The following is a 15,254-nucleotide window of genomic DNA, read 5'->3' as shown; positions in this document are numbered from 1 at the left end:
TATTTTGCTGTACAAAAAGAATCGTTGTCCTTCAGAGGACCGTGACATCAGGGAGGTGATGCCATAAGATGTGAGTTGGATTTAAATGAGGGAGGCTGGGCAAGGTCACCTGCTCACTTTCCCCTCCAGAGCCCTCTGGGTCCAGTGGCCAGAGATGGATCAGATGGACTGCAGATGGCCCTGGATGTATGAGCAGAGATAAAGGGATGCATGTGTAGTGGAATTGACAACAGTTAGGTTTGAGTATGAACCTTACTATTAAGATGAAGGAATAGAATCCTAAAGAAGTAATTTGTTCAAAGATACCACAAAGAAAATAGGAGCACTGACACCAAATTCTCCATCTCCATCTCATTGTGCTGGCGTGCTTTTCCTGGGATGGAGACAATGAAGGACAAAATAAATAGAAGTCATTATCCTAGTCTTTGAGAATTTGGAATGTAACTGGCCAAAAACAACATAAACTAACTGCATTAACTGGGGGGTGGGGAATCTAATTTTTCAGGTGTCTTAGTCATACTTTCTCTTTCTCTGTACTGTCTCCTTCCTCCTGCCATCTTTTCTGGAATTTTCCACATCTGGAGTTTTCTATACTCTTAACTTCCAAACTAGAAAAGTCTACCTTTTTAGTTAAATAGCTGTGACAACAGAGGCAAAGGGAACAATGAAGAACACCATTCTTCCCCTGTCCAAACACTTATGTTATCTGGATCCCTGAAATGATCTCATGAATATGATCGGGGTCTCAGAAGCTTAGAAAGATCCTAGGGTGACAATGGGAAAAGTCTCTAGAAAGAAAACTGTGCTTATTAAGGGTATCTGGCACATAGTAGGCACTTATAAATGCTAACTCATCAACCAATTGAAACAATTGGTTCATCCTCATGCCATGACCTGAAGGCCATTCTGCCCATTCTGCTCCCTATGAAAATCCCTGGGTGAATACTGATCTTTTGTTCCCCCTCCCACTTGAGAAATATCATTCTTGGGCTCAGTGAGAAAAAAAGTTGTTTAGCTGTTATAGTTGTAGATGTGCCAGCCGCTGCCCTCAGGGGATGATCCCTAGTTACCTTTCTTGTTGCCCCCTCTTCCTGTACCATGTTCCTTTGTATATCTGCACTTAAAGCACATGATATTCCCCCTAACAACTAGAAAAGAATGTTAATAAAACATTTTTTAAAATGTAAATGAAATTAAAGGTCTATTACTTTTAATTGATTAGCCCAGTTATTATGTCAAGCTCCTTGAGTTCCAATCATGAAATTTTTATAGTATTATCTTTGCAAATGTTAAGGGACACAACTGTTGGAATCTTTACAAAGTGATAAGTCTGTTGCCTAATTTAGCATGGTACTTAGCAAATTCTCTCACTAATGTATTTAAGTACTCATTGGCGTTCACAAGTAATGTGTTTAAGTACTCATTGGAATTCACAAGTAATGTATTTAAGTACTCATTAGAGTTCACAAGTATGGGAGTTAACTAAACTTGTGAACTGTATTTAAGTACTCATTGGGATTCACAAGTAATGTATTTAAGTACTCATTGGAGTTCACAAGTAATGTATTTAAGTACTCATTGAAGTTCACAAGTTTAGTTAACTCCCATACTTGTGAACTCCAATGAGTACTTAAATACATTAGTGAGAGAATTTGCTAAGTACCATGCTAAATTAGGCAACTGACTTATCACTTTGTAAAGATTCCAAGACACAACAATATTGGAATTATTTAAATGCAAGGGGAATCATTCTTACACAAGTTTTTTAGTCAGTGTCACTGGAGGAACATTTCTTATGGGCTGCATAGCACTCATGTTAAGGTCTAGGAATTCAAAGAAAAGCTGAAATAGAATTCACCTCCTCATGGGAGAGATAATGTGGTATATATCTCATGTACCTATGTCATAGGCACATGGAGATATCTAGATAACTAAATTCAAACTATAACATACATGGGAGATAATCTTGGAGAGAAGGATCTATTAAGAGTGGGGATAAGACCAAAGAAATGCTAAAGAAGGGAAAGGGACCTGTATGTGCCAAAATGTTTGTAGCAGCCCTATTTGTAGTGGCTAGAAACTGGAAAATGAATGGATGCCCATCAATTGGAGAATGGCTGGGTAAATTGTGGTATATGAATGTTATGGAATATTATTATTCTGTAAGAAATGACCAGCAGGATGAATACAGAGAGGACTGGCGTGACTTACATGAACTGATGCTAAGTGAAATGAGCAGAACCAGGAGATCATTAAACACTTCGACAATGATATTGTATGAGGACATATTTTGATGGAAGTGGATTTCTTTGACAAAGAGACCTGAGTTTCAATTGATAAATGATGGACAAAAGCAGCTACACCCAAAGAAAGAACACTGGGAAACGAATGTGAACTATCTGCATTTTTGTTTTTCTTCCCGGGTTATTTATACCTTCTGAATCTAATTCTCCCTATGCAACAAGACAACTGTTCGGTTCTGCAAACATATATTGTATCTAGGATATACTGCAACATATCCAACATATAAAGGACTGCTTGCCATCTAGGGGAGGGGGTGGAGGGAGGGAGGGGAAAAAAATCGGAACAGAAATGAGTGCAAGGGATAATGTTGTAAAAAAAAAAAAAAATTACCCTGGCATGGAATCTGTCAATATAAAGTAATTATTAAATAAAAATTAAAAAAAAAAAAGAGTGGGGATAAGAGAAGCAGAGACTGGAAAATGACTTTTGCAAAACTGGTGGGCTTTGACCTAATATTATGGGAGCCATCTGCTAATGGCTGCTGGGGATCTAATTTCTGATCAGCAGAATAGATCCCTTCATATGAGAGGATGAAAATGATGCAAAGAGACTCCAGGCAGTTGCATTTTCTGACCTCCCTCCTCTTTCTTCTTGCCTCCAATTTATTTCATTCCCAATTCACAAGCAACATCTGTGTCAGTAAGGGATGATTTGCAATTCCTTCAAGTGTGTTATGGTTCACAGCTGTGGAGGAACCCACTGCCCTTTAATGGCGCAGTCCCCCTTTAACCCTTTAAAGGCTTTCTGGGTTTCACACTTAGGGGTGGTCCTTAACAATCTAAGTTTTGAAGGAAACCAGGGAATCCATGAAACCAGAAGTGAAGAGAGAGAACATTCCATCCAAGGAGAATAAATAATGCAAACACATAAACAGGAGATGGAGTTTAGTATATGAGGAACAATACTTAGCTTAATGTAACTGAATTGTAGCACATTGGGAGGAGAGTAAAAGTTGAGAAAACTGGAAAGATAGAATTCTTCCAGGTTGTGAAGGGTTTTACAAATGGAGAAATTGTAAGAAAAAAAAAATGATCTTGGAAGAAATGGGAAGTCAGTGGTAGTTTATTGAGTTGATGGGGAGATTCACATTGTAATAGTTGGATTTCAGGAAATATCAGCTTGGCAACAGAGTAAAGAATAATTTAAAGCTGGCAGGGTGACTAATCATTTGAAGACTAATCCAGCCAGATATGTATCTTAGTTTAAGAACCAAGCAAAATGATTTGTATAATTCAGTTGTGATCAATGTCATGGAATTTTGCCCTAATTTGCCCATAGAATTATATTAATATTCTACTTTGCAATGGAGCCCTAGTTCTTGGGATCTATCATTTATGTCCCATGATAGTAATAATGATTCCCTTTTCTAGGGTTCCCTGTGGGATAGTAAAAAGAAATTCAGCATGTCTCATAATTATAGTCTTATAAAGTTTTCCAGAATCTTTCTCTGATTTGGAATCTATTCTACTCTAATATTTTTCTCCCCTCTTTATCCAGAACTTACTCCTTTTTGTAGTTGAAATATTTCACCAGTAGTACCCTTTGAAGCTTTCAAAGTAGACTTAATTCCTGGTTCTACTTGAGCTTTTTGTCTTCGGAAAGTGTCAGAATTTCTGACTTTCCCCCATTCCAATGCTTTTTCTCTCTCTCTGTTTTCTCTTTAGGCTGACTTTAATGTTCTTCAGGATTGTTTCAAATGTTCTACACTTTAATGACATTTCTCTCAAGGGGCTTCATCCCAGAACAAAGCGGCTTTTCATGTGCTGAAACTGCCTGGGAGGTGCCTCTGTTTGGCTTGGTTTTAAGTGGATTTTATTTTTTAGAAGGAAACTCCCATACTGCTTAGTGAAGTATGTTTGGCAAAGAGGTATGGACAAGTTGAAAAATGATATAAACATCCCAAAGAATAATAACATATGTATATAAATAGTCCTTTCCTGTATCTCATTACTTTAAAAAAAAAAGAAGTCTATCATGTATCTGAAACTAGAAATATTTCCACTTTGTATAGGGCTTGCCAAATATTGTCCTCTCCTGGAATAGGATTTTCAAGATCACTTCCACAGAGCAATGAGAATCAAAGTGAGTGGGACATTCGTGAAAGACCATGAGGAAATCATCCCTATCTGTCTATATAGTATAATTTCCTCAAACTTTAAATAATGAATAGCACTTGAATTCTAGAATTGTACTTATTTTGTATTTATTATAAGAATGTGCGAGGTTGCCCCACTTCAGGCCAGCTTCACATGCCCATAATGGAAAATCTAAGAGGTTCTTTCATCAGAAGATCCAGAATGCTAGAATCCTATGCAGACAGATGCTTGTATGCAAAGATTCCATCAGGAACTGAAAAGTTGAATAAGATGATGGAAGAAAATAAGGAGCCATATGGAAAGGGGAATTTATGGTGCTCTTGAACTATTGAAAGAAAACCACAATAATAGAGTGCTCTAATGTTAAAGGACAGAGTCCATTGTACAGAAGATATTGTCATCACAATTGCACTTAGTCATTCAAGTTCCAAAGACTTCAAACCACAAGGATCCATGAGTTCCACTCTGCATGAAAAAAGCTGGCAGTCCAAAATTGAATTCAAAGTTAGTTAAAGGCTTGCAATAAACGGCAGAGACCATCACTAAGAGGAAACTAGGAAATGATAAATAGTTCTCTCATCCCATTTACCTATACATTTGAGAGCTAGTTTTTTTATCCCTTATAAATTTTCCCCAGAAAGATTTTTCCTCCTCTATCTACTACCTCAGGAAATAGAGTTTAACTTATTTGCATATGGAAAGTACAGGAGAGGGAGTTGATAGAATATGTGAATCTCCCTCTCTATTTATAAATCTATTAAATGTTTTTGCTATTGGATTTATGATTCTTACAAGGTCTGAAAATAAAGAATATTGCACAGGTAGAGGCCTGAATCTTAATTTACATAAATTTACACCCTCCAAAAATAATTCAACTGGAAAAATAAAGGGATCCAGAGTTATAATTCTTTAAATTTTCAATGGTCCTACTGTTAGATATGGAAGATATATTATTGATAGATTTCTGATAAATGAGTAGTTAATCCTCATTAGACTTCACCCATTAACCAGGACCTACATGGCAGCTGGCAGACATGCTCATGGTCTCCCTCACAGTTCTCCATCAAAGTCCCATTCAGTCTGAAATTCACCTTAATGTAGATGAGACCTTGAGAAGACCATTTAAGTAAAACACAATTTCCTACAAATTTCATACTAATTGGAAATGCTTCTGTTACAGACCCGAAAACAGACCATATGTCTAGAATCCAAATACTAGCTTAGTTAAGATGCTAAGAGAAATTTTATACTAGGTTGCCACAGATGATTTTTCCCATCTCACATCATCTCATGATCTGGTTTTTAAGGCACAATAGGGTTGTGATGTGCATCTGTGGGACATGCACAATGATGATGAAATCAAAACTCTTTTGAATTTTTAAAGTATCTTCATTGCCTCTTTGTAATGCAAGAGGGATGTCTGATATATTAGAAATAGAGAACATACAGAGATACCATACTCCAAATCAACAGCGGATTAGTTGATCAAAACTAATTTTTCAAGCATCCTGTCTTGTGTTGTTTCTACAATAGAGTGAATACTTATCTTCAAAGGGAAGTGAGGATTGCACTCTCTGTACTGCCAATAATTTCAGAAAGGTAGAGTGAGACTGCTAAAGGGCTATGGCCATTAGTTTTCTCTTGTGTGTGTGTGTGTGTGTGTTGGCTCTCATTTATGTATTCTTTCTGACCCCTAGTCTGCCTATTGAATGTAGTTTTGTTTTTCATCCAAAATAAATGTTTTTCCTTTGGCAGAGCTTCTCCGATTATATTTATTTTTTCTTTAAACTGCATGTGAAATATAGTGAACACACCCTATGCCTCACTGAGCTGTTCACAATAGACTGATCAAAGTTTGGGTCCGAATCATTATTCCTCCCATCTGCTTTCAAATAAAGGATAAACTTCTATCTCAAATGGTTGTATTATCCACAGAAGAATTCCTACATGACTTATGAGATAAGAAAAAGGAAAAAGTCAAAAACTGGGATTATTGTATAATTATTGTATAAGAGATATAAGAAGTTATATCATTCTTGTTGGCTCAAGAGGGCAGAAATAGGAAAAATGAGAGTTCCAGAGCAGTAGTTTTAGAACTATTTTTTAAAAAATGGAATGGGCTGATTTAGGCAGTAATGGGTTCTCCTTTTCTAGAAATCTTCAACAGAAGGTTAGATGCTCTCTCCTTACCTAGGCTTAATCAATGATTGGGCATTGTAAGTCAAACTGAGACCTATTAAAGACCTTAACTTAAAAAGCCCAAGATTGAGGCAACTAGATGGCACACCTACAGCACCTGCCCTGGAGGCAGGAGGGCTCTGAGTTCAAATCTGACCTCAGACATTTAACACATATTAACCATGTGACTCTGGGTAAGTCACTTAATTCCAATTGCTCCCCCCCCCCAAAAAAAAAAAAACATTAAAAATAAAAAGGCAAAAATCTCCTACTACATCCAGGGCTATCTCCAGTTTTCCTGATTTATATCTGGCTACTGGACCCAGATGATTCCAAAGAAGAAAATGAGGCAGGTGACCTTGCACAGTTCTCCCTCACTTAAATCCAATTCACTTTCATGTCATAGCATCATCTCCCAGAGGTCATGATTCTCTTTGAGAACTAAGAACAAACTAAGATGACCATTTATTTGAGATGTTGTAGACGAAATTCCTGTCCAGACAAGGAATGGACTAGAGAACCTCTGCTCTCATCCCCAGCTCAGCTTCTGTGATCTGGAAGAACATAACTTTTTCATGCCATGTTTCATCTCAGAATCAACTTTACATTTCATTCATTCAAAAAACACTTACTTTGGAAAATATGCCAATTTGAGATTCCATTCAAGGGGTTCTAGTTACTGAAATATAGTAACAAAATTACTTTCAAAAGTATCAAAGCTATCGCTCATTGAAGTGATTTTATCCAATGGCATGCTGGAACCAGTTCATAGCATTTATACCTTAAGTTTAAAAAAAATGCTAATAAAGCAGAGTTTGGTTTATTGCTTTATTAATTATCTAAAAAATGATAGAGAAAATATTAATAATGTGGGTTAAACTCTTAAATGTGTCATGTGTACACTTTTTCCTGGAGATAAGCAGATAAGAAAATTGAGCTATCTTCTATTAAACCAGATATTTAAAAATTTTGTGAAAGTGTTTGAAACAATGGCACCTTTCTTTTTAGTAAGGAGTATCTAAATCTGGATTTGAACTCAGTTCCTTCTAACTCCAGGGCTAGTGCACCATCTAGTTGTCCCACCTCCTTATGAATTAATAAATATTTTAAAACTTAATTTTAATGTTTAATGTAATAAATCAATCGGCATGATCCATATAAGCAAAAAAAATCTCTGGGGTCCTCAATAATTTTTAAACATATAATGGTATCCTGAACAAAAAGTTGAGAATTACTGCTTTATCGAAACTCATGTATTTTAGATAAAGGAATGGAATACTCTGTCCCTACGTCCTTCATATGGAACAAAAGTGCATTGATTAAGAGAATTTCTCAGCTGTGTAACAAATAAGAGAAGGGGAGAAGCAACAGAATTGGCAAGTGTGTTTCTTTTTACATGTATGCCCATTTTATTGAAACCTGTGTTATCACTACAACCTTTAAATAATTTTATTGGGAAGGCACATATTTATTATTGGGAAGTAACATATTTAACTGAGTAAGGGCTCAGAGTTAAATATAGACAGAAGATTTCATATTTTAATATTTTGAGCAATATTTTGTTTTGCCTTCTAGATCAAATTGAGTCCCAGCCAATGAGAAATTAATAAAAACTGGCAAAGTAATATGGATTTGTTGGTAGTAGTGAATATCTGCCTAGGTGTTTATGGGCCAAGAACTCTTGTGGCCAATGGAAATGCTGCAAAGTCTTAGGAAATTGTTATTTTTCAAGATAACTAATAAGGCCAGAAATGGTACTTTAAGTAGATCATCATCACATAGGCAACATAGACATTTAAATTAGCTGCCTGAATTCCATTGATGTATATAGCATCTCATGGGTTTAAGAAAGGCTATGCTCCAATCATATAAATAAAAGTTATGTGTCAATATCATACAGGCAAAAAGAGACAGACAGACAGACAGAGACAGAGAGAAAGGAGAGAAAGAGAGTGGGACAAAGAGAGAGGGAAGGAGGGAGGGAGGAAGGAATGAAGAGGAGGAGATAAGGGAGGGAAGGAGAGAGAAACAGAGAGAGACATTCAAATCCAGATTTCGTAGAAGTAGTTATTTCTTACTAATCTATAAGTTGAGGAGTGTGAACTTTGTATAGTAGAAATCATTGTAAATTTCTGAAAGTGGTTTTAAGAAAATTCAGCTGGTAGAAGTGTAAAGGATATATTAGAATGGGGAAAGACTACAATTATAGGAAGACTTTAGCTAAGAAGCTATAGTCATGTTTGAAATATGAGATCATAAGTGCCTGAACTTGGGTAAAGACAGTGAAAATGGACAAGAACAAATAGATAAAAGAGTTATTTTGAGAAAAGAACAATATGATTTGGCAGCATGTAAGAAGTAAAGAAAGGATGAAGATGGAGCAATCAAAAGTAACAAGGGAATTTAGCCTGGAAGATTAAAAAAAAAAATTAATCACTGATAGAAAAAGGAATTTGGGTTGGGAGCTGATTTGGAGCAAAAGTTGAGAAATTTAATTTTGGAAAAGTTAGTTGAATTTGAGGTAATGGGGGAAGCATCAAATTTTCATACAAATTCATACAACATACATACATATGTATAGCCCTGAATTTTGATGAAGATGCTACAAATGTTTCAGAACTAAGATTTCTGGGAAGGCCTGTGTTTCTAGAGTATCTTATTTTTCACAACACTATATAGAGCTATATAGGACATCAGATTAGAACTATATGTGAAAATACATAGCTTTGGGAGTTTTCAGTACTAGAAGTGAATATGAAGCAAGAAGAGATGGATTTGGAAACAAGAAGACCACAGTTCAGGTTTTGTTTTATATATACTTACTGGGCTATATAACCCTTTAAAAGAATGAAAATAGCTAATTTAAATGTCTAAGTTGCTCATATGGTATTGGTCTACTTAACTACCATTCCTGGCCTTATCTCAGTCTGCCTGTTTCCTCATTTGTAAAATGGGGATAATTATAACAATTCCAGCACAGGAATGTTTCAAAGACGAAATAAGATAAAACATGTAAAGTATTTTGCAAGGCTTAAAGTGCTAATTATTATTATTAAATAGGGAAAGGAAAAAAGTACCTTCTTCCTATTACTATTGTATTTTTAAAAAAGATAATCTACAGGGCAGCTAGGTGGTGCAGTAGATAGAGCACCAGCCCTGAAGTTGGGAGGACCTGAATTCAAATCTAACCTCAGACACTCAACACTTCCTAGCTGTATGACTTTGGACAAGTCACTTAACCCCAATTGACTCAGCAAAAAGAAATAAATAACCTACAATAATAAACCCAGGGATGTGCAGGGACAGCTTCTATTATAAATTCTATTACATACATGCACATATGTATGTGTACATATGTGTAGTAAATAAATTACTAAGTTACCCACAGACATCCCCAAAACTTAATTTTGTATTGATTTTTTAAATTATTTATTTGCTTATTTTAAAATTATTAAAAATCCTTTCTAGATTCTTTTTAGATGTTTTCTTTTTTAAAATTAAAAAAAAATCATATCCTCTCAATAGTACTAATATTGTCTGAGCTTAGAAACATAATTATTAGTTATAGGCAAAGAGGGTGAGATTTTTAATGTCCAGATGTTTGTCTTCAAGATATGTTCTCAGCCTCCACTCCCTGAATCATTAACCTTTCCCTTCAAATGGGAGAGGAAACTGGGCCTGGTTTCCTACACTGCTCCTCCTACCTTTTTGCTCCTGCCATCCCAGCCACAGAAATTTGAACACTGTGTTCCCTGATAATCTTAATGTCTCCTTTGAATAACAGAAGCTTCCAGATCTTTTCAGTGCTACATTTGAAAGCAGGAAAACCTGAGTTTATATTACTCTGACACTATACAACTATAAACAAGTTGCTTAAGTTTTGAGCCTCAGTTTTCTCAGGTATAAAATGGGATAGTTGTAATTTCTTCCTTTCAGGGTCATTGACGGCTAAAATAGATAACCTTATTTGCTTTTTAACATGCTTTTAAAAGCATTTTAAAATGTTTTTTAAACATTAAAGTATGCTATAAATGTCATTTATTGTTCATAGGAAGACTAGACATGTGATTTTAGCAGCATAGAAAACAAACTTTTTGATTTTGATTGGTAGTAGAGATGAAATAGACTGTATTCAAAAGGCATTAACTGGCCAAAAAGAATTCTTTTCTTCTTTCCTATATGACTACTATTAGAATAAGTAGGTGGGCCTCCAAGACACAAGTAAAGAAGAAAGAGAAGTCCCTGTGACTAGGGAATACACTCTAGTTCTGGCTTCACAAGCTAATTTAAAAAGCTCCTTTTCATCATAGAGCTAGGAGACAACAACCAGTTAACAAGCTATGCATTTTCCAAAATCCACATGAATACTGCATCAGTTAATCTTGCTGCACATGCTCATAAGAATTGTACTAACTGGCCAATCTCACTCTCCTATTTTAGTAGCAGTAGTAGTGATTGTGGTAATTGTAGTAGTAGTAGTAGTAGTAGTAGTAGTAGTAGCAGCAGCAGCAGTAGTAATAGCAGCAGCAGCAGCAGTCATACAGATCTAATTCTGTATAAGATTAGGAAAAAAAGAATTCCACTCTACTTCTCATATCCTATGGCTACAGAAACTGTCACTAACTAAGTCCCCACCTAGGCCGGAATCTGGAAGGACTGGAAATCCCCAGGAGTCATTTCCAGAAAATGGTTCTTTTTGGGAAGGAAATTGTAATTAAGATTGAAGTAGAGCTTGTAAAGGGATTTTATACAAATATGACACCAGGAATAATATTAAAGCATATTAAAATATGAATAATTCAGTGGAGGGAAAGAAACAAGAATTTTCAACTAGGTGCTGAAAAGAGCTAATGTTCCCAAAGTACCATTATGATTAAAGGATAAAGATGGATATTTCAAGGCTAGAAAGAGAATTAAAAGAACACGTTAAATGAAAAGAGACGAGGTTGGAAGTTATATAAAATTTGGGAGAGAAAGAAAAGTGGGAGTTTTGGCAAACTGTAGTGTAATGGAAACAATATAAATTACATGATGGAGGGAAGTTTTATCTCGAGGCACAGAAATATTTGAAATGAACTAAAAATTAGAGAAAGATAATTTCATGTCACAGGCCAACCATAAATTGGTAGAGAATAAAACTTCCCTGCCTCTATTTTTCCTTTATAAAACTGAAAATAAAATAAAATCTTTGATTTCAGAAAAATAAAAAAGAACAATGACAAGATGAAAAGGACTAATCCAACACGATAAAGGAAAGATAGTCATGAATAAATGTTCCTATACTGATAGCATTAATGGGTTTAGTAAATCTGGTATGTTTATATATTGATTGGACAGAAACAGATTTAGAATACACTACTTTTATCTTCAAAACCAAAGATAGTTTTGAACCAGTAAGTCAAATGAATTAAAAATCAAGCAGGAGGTAGCTTTCATAATATTACAATTTGCAAGTTATTCACATCCAAGGCATCAGATGTTTGTTTTTCATGTTAGATAAAAAAAGTTTCTACTAATTCAGACCATTGGGGTATATGAACATCCTCGTCTCTTTCAGACACACCCATACATACATATACATACATGCAAATATACATAAATCATGGTATTGAATAAGAGAAAAAACATTCAGTGAAACATATAAATGACCCAATAAGGCTTTCCAGATCTATATATTTGATCATACAATCCTTTGACAACACATGTACATGAATACATGTACATCAAAATGCCACCGGTTTGCATGTGATACATATGTAGCAATAAACATGTAACAAGTATACTCAAAGGAATTCATAGCAACATGATGGCTCACAAAAGCTTTGTTGTTTCTTCTCCCCAAACTGTACACACTAAGGCTCCCTTCTATTCCTATTTTGCATTGACCAATTGTTGCATTGTATCAGCACCTTTGGTCTCTTCAGCCAAGTAACACCTCGACTACAAGGGCTGACAATACCTGTGTTCTTGCTCTCTGGTCTTGGAGTGATGGTTAGGGCTTGGGAACGTAGGCTTAGGGTGGTCTCCCCATCATCATCCAGCATATCCAATGTACTGTTGTACTTTGCCTGCATCTGAATCCTTAGAGATGAGAAACAGCTACAGTGTTTATTCTCCAGCTGCCCAGGGTGTTATAAGGCAGATCAATGCTGCATGAGAAGGGAAAAACATTCCTAATCCTCTGTGCTGCTGGCTTTAGTTTCTGAGGAAGTCACCGACCCCTGTTCCTGAATGGAGAGACCCAGCCCTTCTCCTGTGTACTTGGAGCAATCAGAGGGAATGCCAAAGAGTCAAGCTGAGGGGAAATCTTTTTTTTTTTTTCTGTTTGGTCCATCCCTTATCAAGCACTCAGTGAGGGGGCTGACCATCTTGGATTGTTTTTATTTTTCAGTCTTTCCTCTTGCTAGTAAAAGCATTGTGAAATGTAATTCTTTTGCCATAATAGATTGGCCATAGCACAGCTGTGGGGTGGAGAGGAAGGACCTACATTGTTGGTATTCACGGGGAGTCTTTGAAGCAAAAAGCCAAATAAGTCTCAAGAGACCTTGACAGTAAGTCAGTCATCATGCATTTATTAGGGTCTTCCTTCTTGCCAGGTGCCAGGGACACAGGGTAAAGACAAAAACAGTATCACTGTCCTTAAGGAGCTCACATTACAATGCGGAAGAAAACAAGCAAAAAATTATGCATACAAGATATATAATATCTGGAGAAAAGCAAAGTCAATCAATAAACATTTATTAAATACTTACTATGTGCCAGGAACTATAAGTGCTAGAGATACAAAAAAAAAAAAAAAAAAGACAAATCTCAAAGATTTCAGTCTAATGGAATAAATAACATGAAAACAACAATATACAAATTATATCCAGGATAAATTGGAGATGATCAAATAGAATGAATCTGAAGGGGAGGAGGGAAGAACTACCAAGAAAGTACCAGGAGGTAAAGATAAGAAGAGTATTCCCCAATTAGAGAAATCAGTGGAAACACATGAAATCAAGAAATGAAGTTTTGTTTGTGGGAGGAATAGCCAGCCAGACCAGACAAACAGTTCATGAAAGGGAGTGAAGCATAAAAAAATCAGAGATCCTAGAAGCTTCAGGTGCCCGAGAACTATCTATTTGATCCTGAGGCAATGAGGAGCCATTGGAATTTATATTGGCAAAGAATGCACTGGAGCAGGAAGAAACTTCATTTCAGAGACTTCCCAGGGAGTCTCATCTCCCTTCCCCACCACATCCCTGTGGCCCCTGTTCTTAAGACCCAAGGTCTCTCCAGTGAGCCAGATGTTTTTTTCAAGTTCCACCCAAGCAGTTCTTAGGCATTCCCCCAGACCCTGCTTTGATCTGCTCTGGCTTTCTGTGAGTTCACTGTCCTGCACTGCAAAAGATTTTATATCCCCACAGCCAAAAGGTTGGACTTTGAGGAAGGATCTCAAAAAGGTTAATTCCACACTTCCCACAGCAAACCATCTGAAACCTCTAATACTCTCCTCAATGGTTCACATATTCTTGCCTTGTTATGCTGTTCCCACCACAGCAAATCAAAGTTCAAGGCTATAAAAAACAAAAAACAAAAATTCTATTCCACATTCCCCTTGGCCTATTCCATTACTCTCATCGCCCTTAATTAGAGGTCTCAAAACGCTCTACACCAGAACTACCCACCCCTTCCACTGTAGCTTCTGAATACCTGCTTTATATTGTACTTTACAATGGAATCTCTTTGCCTTCTTACCATATCCTGCTTTTGCCAAGCCCTAAGCATGTATCATCTTCATTTCTATTCACATGCTGCTGAACAGAACTGGAAAAAATTATAAAACTGCTAATTGGGTATACTATGGTTTTATGTTATTTATTCTCACTACAGCAAGGTAATCCTTTATAACTACGTGATTCATTTATCCCACTCAAAAAAATGACTCCAAACCTTCTCCTCTCTCCACAGTCTTCCCATATCCTTCCTCTGAAGATTTTGTTTTATGCTTCACTGAAAGAAATTGAAATCATTTGCCAAGAATTTTTCTCCATTCTTCCACATCTAATATTATTAAAATATTTTCTCCTATTATTTTGTCTTGTGATGACCACATTAGCAGCCTGGATACTTTAGAATCAGCCTGAGTCAGGATCAGCAAAAGTCCTTGATGTTTATTCTTTGTGGACGTGAACCGAATGCCCACATGAAGTGAGAGAGATGGTGACGTGAATCCGGCCAGAACTGACTCTGACTTTCTCATGCCACCCTTTTTTTCCTTCCCCAAATCTCACTATAGGCCAACAAATCCATTCAATGTGGGGGCTGGCCATTTTCCAAGCAAATGCTAATAGAGTATTGTCCAATTGGTCATTAGCCTTAAGTGCTTGGATTTCAGTGCATCTGCTCAGTTTCAGCCCATTACATCTCCCACTTTCTTTTGTTTTAGAACACAGGTGGTCACGCCATCCCTGACAGCTCAGGGATCTGAGAGCCCCCAAGGGGAGATGATCATGCCCTCCCTGACATCTCAGGAAGGGAGATGAAAAGCACCAAAGGGAAGTGGGGATTGCTAGCGGGTTTCTGGGCTGAAGGGTCTTATCAGAAACAGGTATGCACAAACCCATCAGCATGGGAGGTATTACACAAGCACATAGCAATAACGCACAGGCTATTAGCGATGACTCTCCCCAC

At 36.5% G+C, this 15,254-nt stretch overlaps 1 protein-coding gene across 2 annotated transcripts in view; it reads right to left on the bottom strand.

The window, feature by feature from the left end:
- LOC127564550 (C-type lectin domain family 1 member A-like) overlaps positions 1 to 13,797 on the bottom strand; it is a 31,607-nt gene extending 17,810 nt beyond the window's left edge. Inside the window, exon 1 of one of the 2 annotated variants that reach the window (XM_052001153.1) lies at positions 12,538 to 13,797. In XM_052001153.1, coding sequence (XP_051857113.1) covers positions 12,538 to 12,652 — 115 coding nt within the window. In that variant the 5' untranslated portion in view covers positions 12,653 to 13,797. The remainder of the gene's footprint in view (positions 1 to 12,537) is intronic. The other variant, XM_052001152.1, reaches the window with a different exon arrangement.
- Between the last annotated feature and the right edge of the window lie 1,457 nt (positions 13,798 to 15,254).

This window comes from Antechinus flavipes, chromosome 5, assembly GCF_016432865.1.
Source record: "Antechinus flavipes isolate AdamAnt ecotype Samford, QLD, Australia chromosome 5, AdamAnt_v2, whole genome shotgun sequence".
NCBI classification, from domain to species: domain Eukaryota; kingdom Metazoa; phylum Chordata; class Mammalia; order Dasyuromorphia; family Dasyuridae; genus Antechinus; species Antechinus flavipes.
The sequence above is the reverse complement of the archived record's forward strand: the minus strand, read 5'-3'. Positions and strand labels throughout refer to the sequence as shown.